At 29.0% G+C, this 13,076-nt stretch overlaps 1 protein-coding gene across 1 annotated transcript in view; it reads left to right on the top strand.

Moving 5' to 3' along the window:
* LOC111406669 overlaps positions 1 to 5,898 on the top strand; it is an 18,765-nt gene extending 12,867 nt beyond the window's left edge. Inside the window, exons 11-18 of the mRNA XM_023036057.1 lie at positions 1,733 to 1,766; positions 2,399 to 2,830; positions 3,358 to 3,615; positions 3,712 to 3,789; positions 3,840 to 3,920; positions 4,230 to 4,475; positions 5,436 to 5,585; positions 5,684 to 5,898. Coding sequence (XP_022891825.1) covers positions 1,733 to 1,766; positions 2,399 to 2,830; positions 3,358 to 3,615; positions 3,712 to 3,789; positions 3,840 to 3,920; positions 4,230 to 4,475; positions 5,436 to 5,585; positions 5,684 to 5,898 — 1,494 coding nt within the window. The remainder of the gene's footprint in view (positions 1 to 1,732; positions 1,767 to 2,398; positions 2,831 to 3,357; positions 3,616 to 3,711; positions 3,790 to 3,839; positions 3,921 to 4,229; positions 4,476 to 5,435; positions 5,586 to 5,683) is intronic.
* Positions 5,899 to 13,076: the final 7,178 nt, after the last annotated feature.

The following is a 13,076-nucleotide window of genomic DNA, read 5'->3' as shown; positions in this document are numbered from 1 at the left end:
TTTTCAAAAATCTTCTATACACATGAGCTTCAAAAGAATGATGACTTTGATGTTTGTCAAATTCACTCAAGTGACAATGTGATTGATTTATTCACAAAAGTATTGTTATCGTCTACATTCAAGAAATTGGTACATGAGATATGAATGTATGGACTCAAAGGAGATTAGTTGTGCTATTTTCCTTAGCTCAAATCTTGTTCAACTGAATGTTCTTGACATTGTTTCAATGAGACAACACTTAATTTAGTACTCCAAAAATAATTGTACTCTACTCTGCATGACTCATTTACCTCTACTTACAAACACACTAGTTTATAAACCTTGTCAAACATACTCTTAAGATTGTGATCTTTGCTCTCACGTATTTGATTTTTGATTATATGCATTTTAGTACTGTATCTAACAAGTTGTGTACAGAAATCATAGTTATAAAATTCGGCTCAAAGTGGCTAAAAGCCAAAATCCATCAATGCTGTTGTTGCATGCATATAGGGCCGCCCTCCACTCCCATCCTCGGGCAATAAGGGGCTTTTGAACACATTTTTGAGCATCCGATGACTAACGATTCCCGATTATCTTGCCTTTTTGCCATAGTCTACACTTGATAGAGAAGAATAATTTGATTGGAATGCAAGTGACCTGGTTTTTTATTAAACCGTCAGCCTAGTTTACTAGTTTGACCAAATTTCAAAATTATTTCAAAAAATATTTGGATCCAAAGAATTGAACCTTGAATGTGAAAATAACATGAAAGGCACCTAACAGTTGGAACCTACAATAGTTTATTATTACTTTTGTACAATAATATATATGTATCTCATGACTCATTTATAGTTAAATTCTCCTTTACATTAAAAGAGAGGATGGCTGCATCACTATTCACATTGAGGCAGAGGTTTCACATTGATCTCGTTTTGTACTGTAGGTGAACGTGTTATGCACTATTCATACAAAAAAAAAAATCCCTAAAGAGTGATGAAATTTGATTACATTAATTGTTATTGCCTTTGTTGACTATTCATGCAAAAAAAAAAAAAAAAAAAAATCCCTAGAGACTGATGAAATTTGATTGCATTAATTGTTGCTGCTTTGTCGACTTTATTCAACCATCTAATGCCAGTTACTGTAGCTTAGTTTCAAAGATATCTTCTGACTTCGTTAAATGCTGTACCTTCCAGAAATGAAATAATATAAATGTGAAAATTGTTCTATATTATTACTTTCTCGTAAATCTTCTTCCAACAAAGTTAAGACACTATTTCGCTCTCTCAAACGGAAGGACAAGAAATCTGCAGGTAAATTAAATAGTTGGGACATGAAGTATCGTACCGAGCTTTCTTAGGTTAGTTAGTTGTTTTTTTTCCCCGTGTTACGATATTATGTATTATTTCTTCTTTTTCTTCGAAAAAGAGGGATTCTTTATGCCCTTTTTGATTTTTTATTTCATAGTAGAAGTTCTCCAAACTGTAACTTGTCTTTGGATGTTATGTTTTTGGGTAGTTGTTGCAGCAAAAACTAACCATTCTTGTAGAATCATTGGCGTAGTTGCGACGGTAATTTTTGGGTAAGTTTTATTACAAAATTTATTATTTTAATTGATTCTTTATAAGTTGTTGTATATATTTTACACTCTCTTCATTAAATGCTATTTAAATAATTTTTTACTTCATGATTATGTATTCTTTGGGCGCAAATACTTCTCTGTGTATATTTTTTTTTTTTGTCTTCTTAGTCGCTTCTTTATAATCAGTTTGGGTTTCACACATGTAATATGTTATTTTTTCTTAATTGTGTTTATTTAGTATCCTAACAATTTATTTTAGTTTTCCGATGTCACTTTAACAATATTTTGACACATACTAATGAGGCCGATATGCATGTGCTGAAGAAGAAAAATTATGAAATATCTTCGATTAATTACAATTTCCTCAAAAATAAATAATACAGATAAAAATTGACGGGTTATATATCAAATTCATTATACATTGTTTGAATTTTAATTATATAAATTTATTCATTTTGTTCGAAAGTATTGGAATGATTATTATATAATTTTGTTCTTGTATGTCGACACAGAAATTTTTTTTATTCATTCCTGTAATTGACTTTACTTATTTTTATAGTTATATTTTGTTTTTTTAACATTATTTTTCACAATTATTTTTCTCCATTGTTGAAAGCTTTTCCACATATGCTTGGTTATCATTAATATTTAAATCTTTATGTAATTGATGTTATATAATTATTATATTGTTAGAAAATTTGAACAGTTTAATGCCTTTAAGAGTTTATTGTAACTAATTAATTTAGCTAATTAATTTAGTCTTCATTTCTGAATGGTTTAATACATTTGCTAATAATGTTCTTCAATTTTTATATCATGCTCCTTCTATTGCAGTTGAAATCTACAATAATTATTTTGTTATTATAATGGATATTTTGGAAACGTTTGTTGATGAAGACCGTGTTATTGTTAACTTTGACATTGCATCCGAAAGTGGAAATGAGTCACATAGAGCGTTCATTCGTCAACAACGAGTTCAAAAAGAGAAAGAGAGGCGAAAAAGACTTAGAAATAATTGTAGTGATTATCATAAAAGGAGAAGTGATCCTACGTTATCTGGAAAGAATGATTTTATCGATCGCCACTTAGATGAATCTATAATGCATCAACATCCTTACGCTTCAACTTTAGATCAAGAAATGCATAATATTATCAGTTTTGAATTAGGAGAAACTTTCAAAGGATTGAACATACCATCTACTGCATATGTATTACCAACATTCAGCTACTGTAAACATTGTAATGCACGCAAATTTTATAGAGAAAGTAAGGGTTTTTGTTGTTCTGATGGAAAAGTTAAACTCTTTATATGTGATTCACTGGTTGAATTATATAATTTATTTATTTATAAAGAACTACATTGTACGGAATTTAAAAAAATTGTAAGGGGATATAATAATCATTTTGCTTTCACTTTATTTGGTGTGAAGTACGATAATGAATTTTTTAAAACGTATAAATGTATTTATACATTTAGAGTTCAAGGACAAGTACGTCATTATGTAAGTGACCTTATGCCGAAAAATAACACACCTTCTTATATGCAATTATATTTTTACGATACAGAAAATAAAGTTCAAAATCGTATGAACATTTCATCAAACTTTGTTGAATCTACTTTAATTGCTTTAATTGAAATCTTAAAAACAAATCATATAGTAAATTTTTTAGGTCGTTAAGTGATGTCACTAACTTGCATGATCATTAAATACAAATACGATGCGATCTAGGACTTGATCAAAGAGTTTTCAATACTCCTACAACATTTCAAGTAGCTGCTATATGAGTCGAAGATAATGAAAATACTAATGTTCGTACTCGTGACATTTCTATATACGGCCATTCTGACGATTCACCCAAAGTTCATTACTATTATGGGTGTTATGATCCATTGCAATATCCGTTACTGTTTCCGTATGGGGAATCTGGTTGGCATGAAGGCATTGAGAGATGCAAAAGTATATACTTTCAGCCTCAACATATGTTGGCATATGATGTTATTCTTAACACAGCTACTTCTGCAATTGAAATTATCGAAAAAGAGAATGAAGGTTTGCAAATATATCTTCTATTAGAGTTCTCTATATTTTTTTAGTATATTATCTTATCAATAAATGTTGAATTTAGTTTGTATTTGGGTTCTGTAGTGCTCAATGAAGCGAAGAAACATACTCTGGTATCTTGTCGAGAATACTATTCATATAAATTACAAATTAGGCATTTTGGTAAGTCTGTGTTACTTCACGCTAGTAGATTATTTCAACATATGTTGTAGATATGTACGTTAAGATTGAAACTGCCAGGTTAGACTATTTTCGTAATAATCAGAAACAAATTCGTGCTGAACTTTACCAAGGTATTATAGATAGTGTAAAAAAGGGGAAAACTAGAGGATGTAAAGTTGAAAGAAAATTTGTTTTACCACAATCTTTTACATGTGGGCCTCGTGATATGCTAAGAAGATATATGGATGGAATGGCCATTGTACAACGTTATGAAAAATTGGATATATTTTTAATTATAACATATCATCCAAATTGGTCAGAAATTAAGCAAGAACTAAAGAATAATGACGAAGTTCAAAATCAACCCGATTTAATTATACGTATATTTAGAGCAAAATTAGAAGAATTGAAACATGATTTATATAAAGAAAGTATTTTAGAGCGTGTTATTGCACATATATATGTGATTGAATTTCAAGAAAGAGAACTTCCTCATGCTCATATGTTATTAATATTTAACTCTGAAAATAAAATCACTTGTGTTGAAGAAGTTGATAGAATTGTGTCATGTGAAATTCCTGACAAAACAAAATACCCTCATCTTCATTCTGTTATTGTTAGACACAACATGCATGGTTATTGTGGAAACTTGAATTCGAAAAATACATGCATGGAGGGAAATAAAGGTTGTAAAAATAAATGCCCTAGAGATTTTTGTAATATTACTTATTTGGTCAGGATTCATATCCGTTGTATAAGCGTCGTGATACTAATATTTCTGTTCGAGTTAGAGGCAAAATGTTAGACAATCGATGGGTTGTATCATATAATCCTTATTTAAGTGCAAAATTTGACTGTCATATTAATGTCGAAGTATGTTCTTCTATTGAAGCTGTCAAATATTTGTACAAGTATGTTTACAAAGGACATGATCGTATCAATTTTTCAGTTCACACGAATGAAATAGAGAAAGAAATAGATGAAATTTCTGCTTATCAATCTGCTAGATGGATATCTCGACCAGAAGCTATATGGAGGATTTTCTCGTTCAATCTATCAGAAATTTGTCCGACAGTTTATTCTTTACAGCTTCATATCGAAATCATCAGCAAGTAATGTACAACAATGAAGATAATTTATATACTGTTGTTCAAAATGAAAATACAAGAAAAATAATGCTAACAGAATTCTTTCGAATGAATGAAGAAAATGAGTTTGCGTGTACACTTTTGTACTGAGATTTTCCAACACATTTCGTTTGGAATACGAACAAGAAAGTTTGGACTCGCAGAAAGAAACAGGTTGTTATAGGATGAATTTTTACAGTAAATTCATCTGAAGGAGAACGATATTATCTTGGTGTTCTTATGAATCATATTCGAGGTCCAACATCATTTCAAGATTTATGAACTTCAAATGGGATTATTGTTGTCACGTATTGAGAAGCAGCACTTCTACATGGTTTATTGAGTGGAGATAACCATTGTGAAGAATGTTTATCTGAAGCTATTATTTATGAAATGTCTATTTGTTTAAGACGTCATTTTGCTACTCTTCTTGTGCTTTGCAACCCTAATGATCCAAAGTTATTGTGCAATAAATTCAAATCTTATATAATTCACATGTTGCTGAACTACGGGCTCTAGAGGATATTAACTGTATTTTAGAATCCTTAGGCAAAAACATAAACGACTATAAAATTGTACCATTCAATGTAGATATAAGTGAGAATGATAAATTAAGAAGAATGGTTGAAGATGAAACAACAAATTTGAATCTCGAAGGAGGCCACGTTTGTGCATCAAGGTTAAATGACAAACAAAAATTTGCATATGATATAATTATGGAGAAATAACATTGGGATCAAGTGCTACTTTTTTCATTGATGGTCTAGGCGGCACAGGTAAAACCTTTTTACATAAAGCATTACTAACTGCTGTAAGGTCTCAAAATTCTATTGCTTTGGCAACTGCATCTTTTGGGGTATCAGTATCTCTTTTACTTGGAGGTCGAACTACTCATTCAAGGTTTAAAATTCCTTTAGAAATAATTGGTGAAGTAAGGTGTTCAGTTAATAAGCAGTCAGCTTTAGGAATTTTGTTGGGATGAAGTATCTATGGTAAATCGGTATGCTGTTGAAGTTGTAGATAAAATGTTAAGAGATATTAATGATTGTGACTTGCCTTTCGGTGGTAAAGTTATAGTTCTTGGAGGAAATTTTCGACAAGTTCTACCAGTAGTACCAAGAGGAAAAAAAGAAGATATAATGAAAGTTAGCTTTGTTTTCTCTTACCTATGGCCCCTATTCGTACATCTGCCATTAGTTGAAAATAAGAGGGCGAAGTTTGATCCTACTTTCTGTGATTACTTGTTAAAAATTGGAAATAGGATAGAGCAACATCATACTTGTAATTGCATTCAGCTTCCAAATGATATTATCGTACCATTTGAAGACGAAATAAAATCTTTAAAAATTTTGATCCATCACGTTTTTCCAAATATAGAAGCATATGCTGACAATTTACATACGATGGCAAATCGAGTTATTCTTATTCCTAGAAATGAATGTGTTGATCATATTAACAAAATTTTGTTGGAACAGATTCCCGGTCAAATTTTTACGTACTATAGTTTTGATGAAACAATCGATAAATCAGAACAGAGTTTTAAAGAAGATTTCTTGAATAGTTTGACTTCAAATGGTATTCCACCACATGAATTGAACCTTAAAATAAACTATCCTGTCAAACTTCAAATGGTATTCCACCAAAGGTTTATGCAATGGAACACGACTTACTTGTCGAAAATTTGAGAAAAATGTAATTCTTGCTGAAATTACATCTGGTGAATATTGTGGAAAGTATTTTTTTTTTACCAAGAATCCCTTTTATTCCACTTCAAAGTGATCAAACTTCAATTCTATTTAAAAGAATTCAATTTTCGATTAGGCCATACTTCTCAATGAACAAAGCTCAAGGACAAACATTTGATTTCGTTGGTTTATATCTTCCGGAGCTAGTTTTTTGTCATGGTCAGTTGTACGTAGCCTTGTTAAGAGCTAAAACAAGCAAATCTTTAAAGGTTCTGCTTAACTCAACAATTGCTGAAACTTCACACATCACATGTACTAAAAACGTAGTGTATAAGAAAATTCTTTCATTCATAAATCAATAAAAGATATCATCGAAGCAATGTAAGTATCTTATACTTTTAATAATACTTGTACACTTAATTCTTAATACTGCTCTAAAGGTTAGAATCAATGTTTTTTTTCTATATTTTCTATGAAGCTATTACTACTGATGCACAAATTCGTTGAGCACAAGGATAGAGAAAGCTTCAATGGAGTACAGGCTTCTGTATAGTATTATAAATATGTTCAAAGAAAGTGACCTTATAATTGTGAGCACTTCTATTTGTGCATCATAAGAAAAAATATGCTTTTGTTTTGTTTTTTTTATACTTGTTTTCTACTGTAAGACTTAAGAATATTAAAAATTTCATTGCGGGGAATGAATGAATATGACAATGCAAAACAAACCAAAACAAATAAATGATAATTTCGATCAAGTTATGTGTATGTGTTAACTATGATAAAGTGTATACTACTTTTGTACGGTTATACTAAAATTAGCTATTACAACATACTTGAAATCTAATGTATAGGTGTAGTTGTCTAACTCACTATCTTTTGCATTTTTATATTGTAGGTGATCGAGCTAAATAAGCGAAGCCATTCAACTAATTAGAAAAACTATATGTGTACTTCTTTCGAACAAAACTGATGTAAATAGTCTTGCTTGTTTCTTACTAATTATATATTCTTTAACTACTTTCTGTAATCCTTTTTAAATGAATAATTTAGCTTTATGGGTAAAGTTTTTAGTTCATTAAATTGTGGTATGCATTAAGCTACTTACATATTTTACAACTGAAGCAGACAAGTAATTAATAAACTTTTAATTTATAGTTGAATTTCCCTCTTTTTCCTTTTCAGATTCAGATTTGCTTTTGTATGCTAAGTTGTAATCTTTCATCTGGTTTCAATTGTAAATAGTTCCATCTGAGCATTATATCAATGACTCCTGCTCTCTTGAAGATGAAAAAGGTAGGTACTAATATAATTATGTAATTTTGAAATCTTTAATTATTTAATCGTTTCCCATTCAATTTTGATATTTTATAGCTGAAAACACTTTTTACTTTTATTTTTATAATAGCTATTATAGATTTGCATCGTCGATATATTAGGTAGGCATACATTTAGAGAATTTTTTATTAGAATAATTAACTTAAGGTTACTAAAATAAATATATCTAACACTTATATAGACCACCTAGATCAAAAGTAAGTAAAGTATCCTCCTTCTTCCTTTTGTATTTTTCTTTTATACATTTCATTTAGTCTAATTATCTGTTTTAGGAATAGTACATGTGGCGTACAACTCTCATTAGAAGTTTTGAGTTTGCTACTGAAGTTAAATGATGGTCGGATGCTCTGTAAAAAAATCATGTAAGTAGCTCTTTTATTTCTTTTTTGGCATTTTAGAATTTTAAAAATTATAGTCATGCCATTAGTGACTTGATGGTTACTAAAATGTAAATGAACTTTTAGTTGGTGTTTTTCATCCTATATGACATAGTATTCAATATTTTTGAACACACTAATCTTTTACTGAAAGATTTTTGGTACTGTTTAGTTTGAAATGAATCCTTTGTGGACATATTTCTATATATTATTTCGTGGAGGCACACGATCTTTAAACACAGTACAGGCCTGAGCCTAAAGTTGAGAGAAAATTTTAAAACGGAGTATTTTATCTAATGATGACATGTTAATAGTAATATCAATTTTGTAACAGTTATAAGTGCTATAGAACATCTATTCAATAATTAGGCTATAGATAATTTCTAAAATTTCATTATTAGTATTGTTTGGTTATAAGTTTTTCTCCATTCTCTTGCAGGTAAATCTTCAAAAAATGATGCATAAAGCATCTCTATTTTAACGTAGGATATGTTATTATCTCGGATTTTTTTGCAAAGAAAATTCTCATTCGATTTCAAGGAGCTAAGTACAAACGATTTGATGAGCTATTTTCACCAGTACAAAATATTGTATTAAACCTTCAGAACAAAATTCTTTTTGATGGGAAAGAAATGGTAGATACATGACATGGGAATGTAACCATCCTACAAAACAGAAAATAACTTGAATTTTCACAACCCCATGCTCATGCAAGGAGGAAAAAATGAATTCTTACATGTTGATGAAATTTAAAATTCATAACATGTAAAATATTAGTTTTTTGTTATTTCTTTTCCGACAATTGAAAGAAATTTGTATTCTCATTGTTCTTTTTCGTTATATGATTATCTTATAAAATTTCTATCATTTTGTAAATATGCAGCGTTTGTTTACAAAAAACCTTTATTATAAATATAGTTCAGAGATAGTTTATTTTACTGTCAAATATATATATATATATATGAAAGTGAATAATGATAATTGACAATAGTTATTTCCATATATTTGCCTTCTAACTAAATAGTAGTAACTGGATACCTTAATTAAGTAGTCAAAAGTAAAGTTCCAATATTCAAGAATAATAACAATTATATTTTTACATATCTATTTACATAAAAATTTAAATTGCACTTTTCAAATGATATAAATAAAATTTTCAAACGCTTCGTACATTTAATTATATTTAATTACAATTTACAAATATTGATATTTAAAAGTTTTATGTTAATCAAATATAAAATATAAATAATTAAGAACAAAACAACTATCGTTCCTGTGTAAAAAAATTAACTAAGTTGACAATATTTTATTTCATTAATATAATTCTTAATTTAAAAAATTAGCTATATTTTAATAGCGGAGTACACATTTAGGCTCCATTCATTTCCCATTTATGTAAAAATGAGAATGAAAAATATAGCTGTACCCTACACAAAAAATAGAAAATTTCCATTTATGTAAAAATGAGAATGAAAAATATAGCTACTATGAATCATACACAAAAAATAGAAATTTAAATATAGTGGCTTGATGTATTATTTTAATAAGGAAAGAATGAAAAACAAAAAAGGCTTAATTGCAGATATTTTGTATTAAATGAATTTACAAGTACAATTATAACTTTCCTCCTCTATTAAACGATGAATAGACATATATAATTATAATTCATCTTCTATTAAATGATGAATAGATATGTATAATCATAACTTACGTGAGTATCATAACTTATCTGAACTTATCTTCCTAGCATGGATATTTTTCAACTTACACGTAACTACAATTATTTTTAAGATTATCCTTCTAACAATATAATTAACCTTATATAGTCACACACTCATATTACTACTTTTACTTTTATTTATATGTCTTCTGTGCCCAACGTGTATATTAAAAAATTGAAAATATCCCTAAAATATCTTTCTATCCTGAAGTTCTGGACATTCTATAAATACCATATATACTTGAAGTTCATATATGCATTTCATTTCTATATCTATCAACTCTTTAAAAGATACTTTTCCTATTTATCATTGGTATTTTGTCCATTTCTCGAAAAAAATTGTTTCTTCATTTTGGTAACTATTTTTAGTCTAACTTCTTGTTCTTCTTCTTGCTATTAATAGATATCAAAGATGGCTGGACCGTATAAATTTATTCAATAGATTGCAATTTCAGAGGTTAATTGGTCTGCAAAAGTGGTCATTATAGGGACGCAATCACCTAAGACTGCTCGTAATTCAACTACTAGATATCAGAATATTGTCTTCATGGATTTAGATGTACATAAATAGTAATATTTTTCATCATTTCAAACTTTTATTATGCCTGTATATTTTATAAACACTTCCAACTTCACTTATGTTAAACAAGGTAATTAAGTTACAGCAACACTGTAAGACGCAAATATTACTGCACTTAATGACCAGTTGGAACTGGGAAAGACATATATCTTCTCCAATGCAACAGTGAAAGATAACAAAAGTCAGTTTAAAAACTCAGTTGATGAAAAAATCTGGACAATCACAGGAAGAACAAAAATTGAAGAATTACACGAGAATAACTTGAATTTTATCTTCTCACAGTAACAACTTACTCCATTTGATGAATTAGAACAACATATGGATACAAATATCAACATTAGTAAGATTTGTACTGCATGGATTAATTATCACGAATTCTACAACCTTCTACAATTTTCTTATGACTCTATTAAAATTAAATATATACGACATACATAAAATAATATATGTATATATATATATATATATATGTATATTATGTATATATATATATATACATATACATACAGTTTGTAGATGTTATAGGTATAGCTGTGGACATTAGATAGAAATGAATTATCCAAACTCATTTTGGTACACAAGCTACTTTCCAGGATGTTATATTGATGGACAAATAGTGCCAGACAGTGATGTTAACCCTATGAGATCGTTTTGTTGAACGAGAATGTATTACAATTCTTGAAAATCTTTCGAAAAGACCTGTTATATGGGCTACTAATCTGAAGGTGTCTTCATTCAATGGTATGTACGTATTGATTTATAACATTTACATAATTACAATTATACGTGAAATTATTATTTTTTTCGTTTTGCAGGCATTATCTTTTCAACCAAGGTCAATAGCGCATTCTTTATCAATTCTGATCTATTAGCTATTGCAGACTATAGAAATTGGTACTCAAAATAATAACTATGTTTTCTTTAATGAATAAAAAAAATTAATGAAACAAATATTTTTATGACTATTTTTATATTTATTTCATATAGGATGGAGGCTAACAAAGAAAAGCTTGACAACCTTATAGAAAATAAGGCATTTGTTGTTGTAAGCCGGCCGAAGTTATCACCTCCAACTGACGACAAATTCACACTAATTGCAGATTTACTTGGACTCTATCTCACGGTATTCTAATTTCATTCAGCATATGAGTAACATAAATACATATTTTTTTTTTCATATTCTGTATTAAAACAATACCAAACGCCATTGTTTCCTCTTACTATCTCAATCTAATTATAAAATTGTTTCTTTTTTTTTTGGTAGAAAAAATTTTACTGGGTCAAAGCACATTGGAAAATCATTTCCAAAAATCAAAAATTTTGGTATATGACATGCAACAACTGCAAGAAAATATCTAATGTAGACTTCGAAGAAGTTTATAAATGTCGATTCTGTAAATGCGAACATGTAAAAGCTATTCCAAGGTAGTTTATAATATTAAAGATATTAAATTTTTACGTGATGTTAATGCTTTATTGAAAAGCTACATAATAGATTTTGTGCTTTACAAAAAAATCGTTTGCAGAGTAAATGCTTTCGTTCACCTCAAAGACAAATCTGGATGATTGGATGCAAGTATTATCGGGGATGCTGCAAAAACATTATTAGAAATTACTGCCAATGATATAATGAACCATTTCGAAAAGGTAAAATTAAAATTCTAGGATTGTTTCAAATTATTTGCTTCGGTACTTTAACATTTAGTATTCTAAAATATTAATTCTATTACAGGAACCACATGCAGAAATGGACAGTATAATGAAAATGGAAAGTCAAAATGAAGCACAATTTTATTTGAAGGTCACACAGAAACGCCAAAACTCTCCAGAATACCACTTTGAAATCATCTTTGCATTGAACTCTTTAACAACAATTACTGCGAACGACCATTTTGCTACAACAAATGAAACAAATGTTTCAACTATCATAGTAGATGAAAGCAATCCAGCTGAACTGCAGGAAAGTTTAGACAAGAAAAACACAAAAGGCAAAGAGAAGACATGTACTACTGAAGTCTCCCTAACTACAACAAATGTAAAAAGGTCTCTTTTTCAAATAGTAGATGAAGTTATTCAACCAGCTTCAGAAGCGAAAAAGAAGCATCTTCACAAAACCTATAAAACGAACGACGAACCAACTCCAGAAATTTGAAAATCACTGTATTACTTTTGTACTTTTGTATCAGTTGACAGTAATAGTGTAAACAAAAGCAACGTCGTCTACTTTTGGAGTGTAATACTAAATAATAGGTTCCCAACAAAAATACTGTCGACTAAAAATAGTTTGCTCTTTTGAAATGAAGAAAGTAAGTTGCTTGCAAACTCTTTTTGTTCAATGTAAATATTGTAATTTACCATCTTGTGTTAATATATAACAATCTTTGTATTTTTATTTTGTTAAACAACACTTCAACAACTTATTAAATTTTGCAACTTCTTTGTGTTTGAAGACCACACAAA

Source organism: Olea europaea, chromosome 12, assembly GCF_002742605.1.
Source record: "Olea europaea var. sylvestris chromosome 12, O_europaea_v1, whole genome shotgun sequence".
Taxonomy (NCBI): Eukaryota; Viridiplantae; Streptophyta; class Magnoliopsida; order Lamiales; family Oleaceae; genus Olea; species Olea europaea.
The sequence above is the reverse complement of the archived record's forward strand: the minus strand, read 5'-3'. Positions and strand labels throughout refer to the sequence as shown.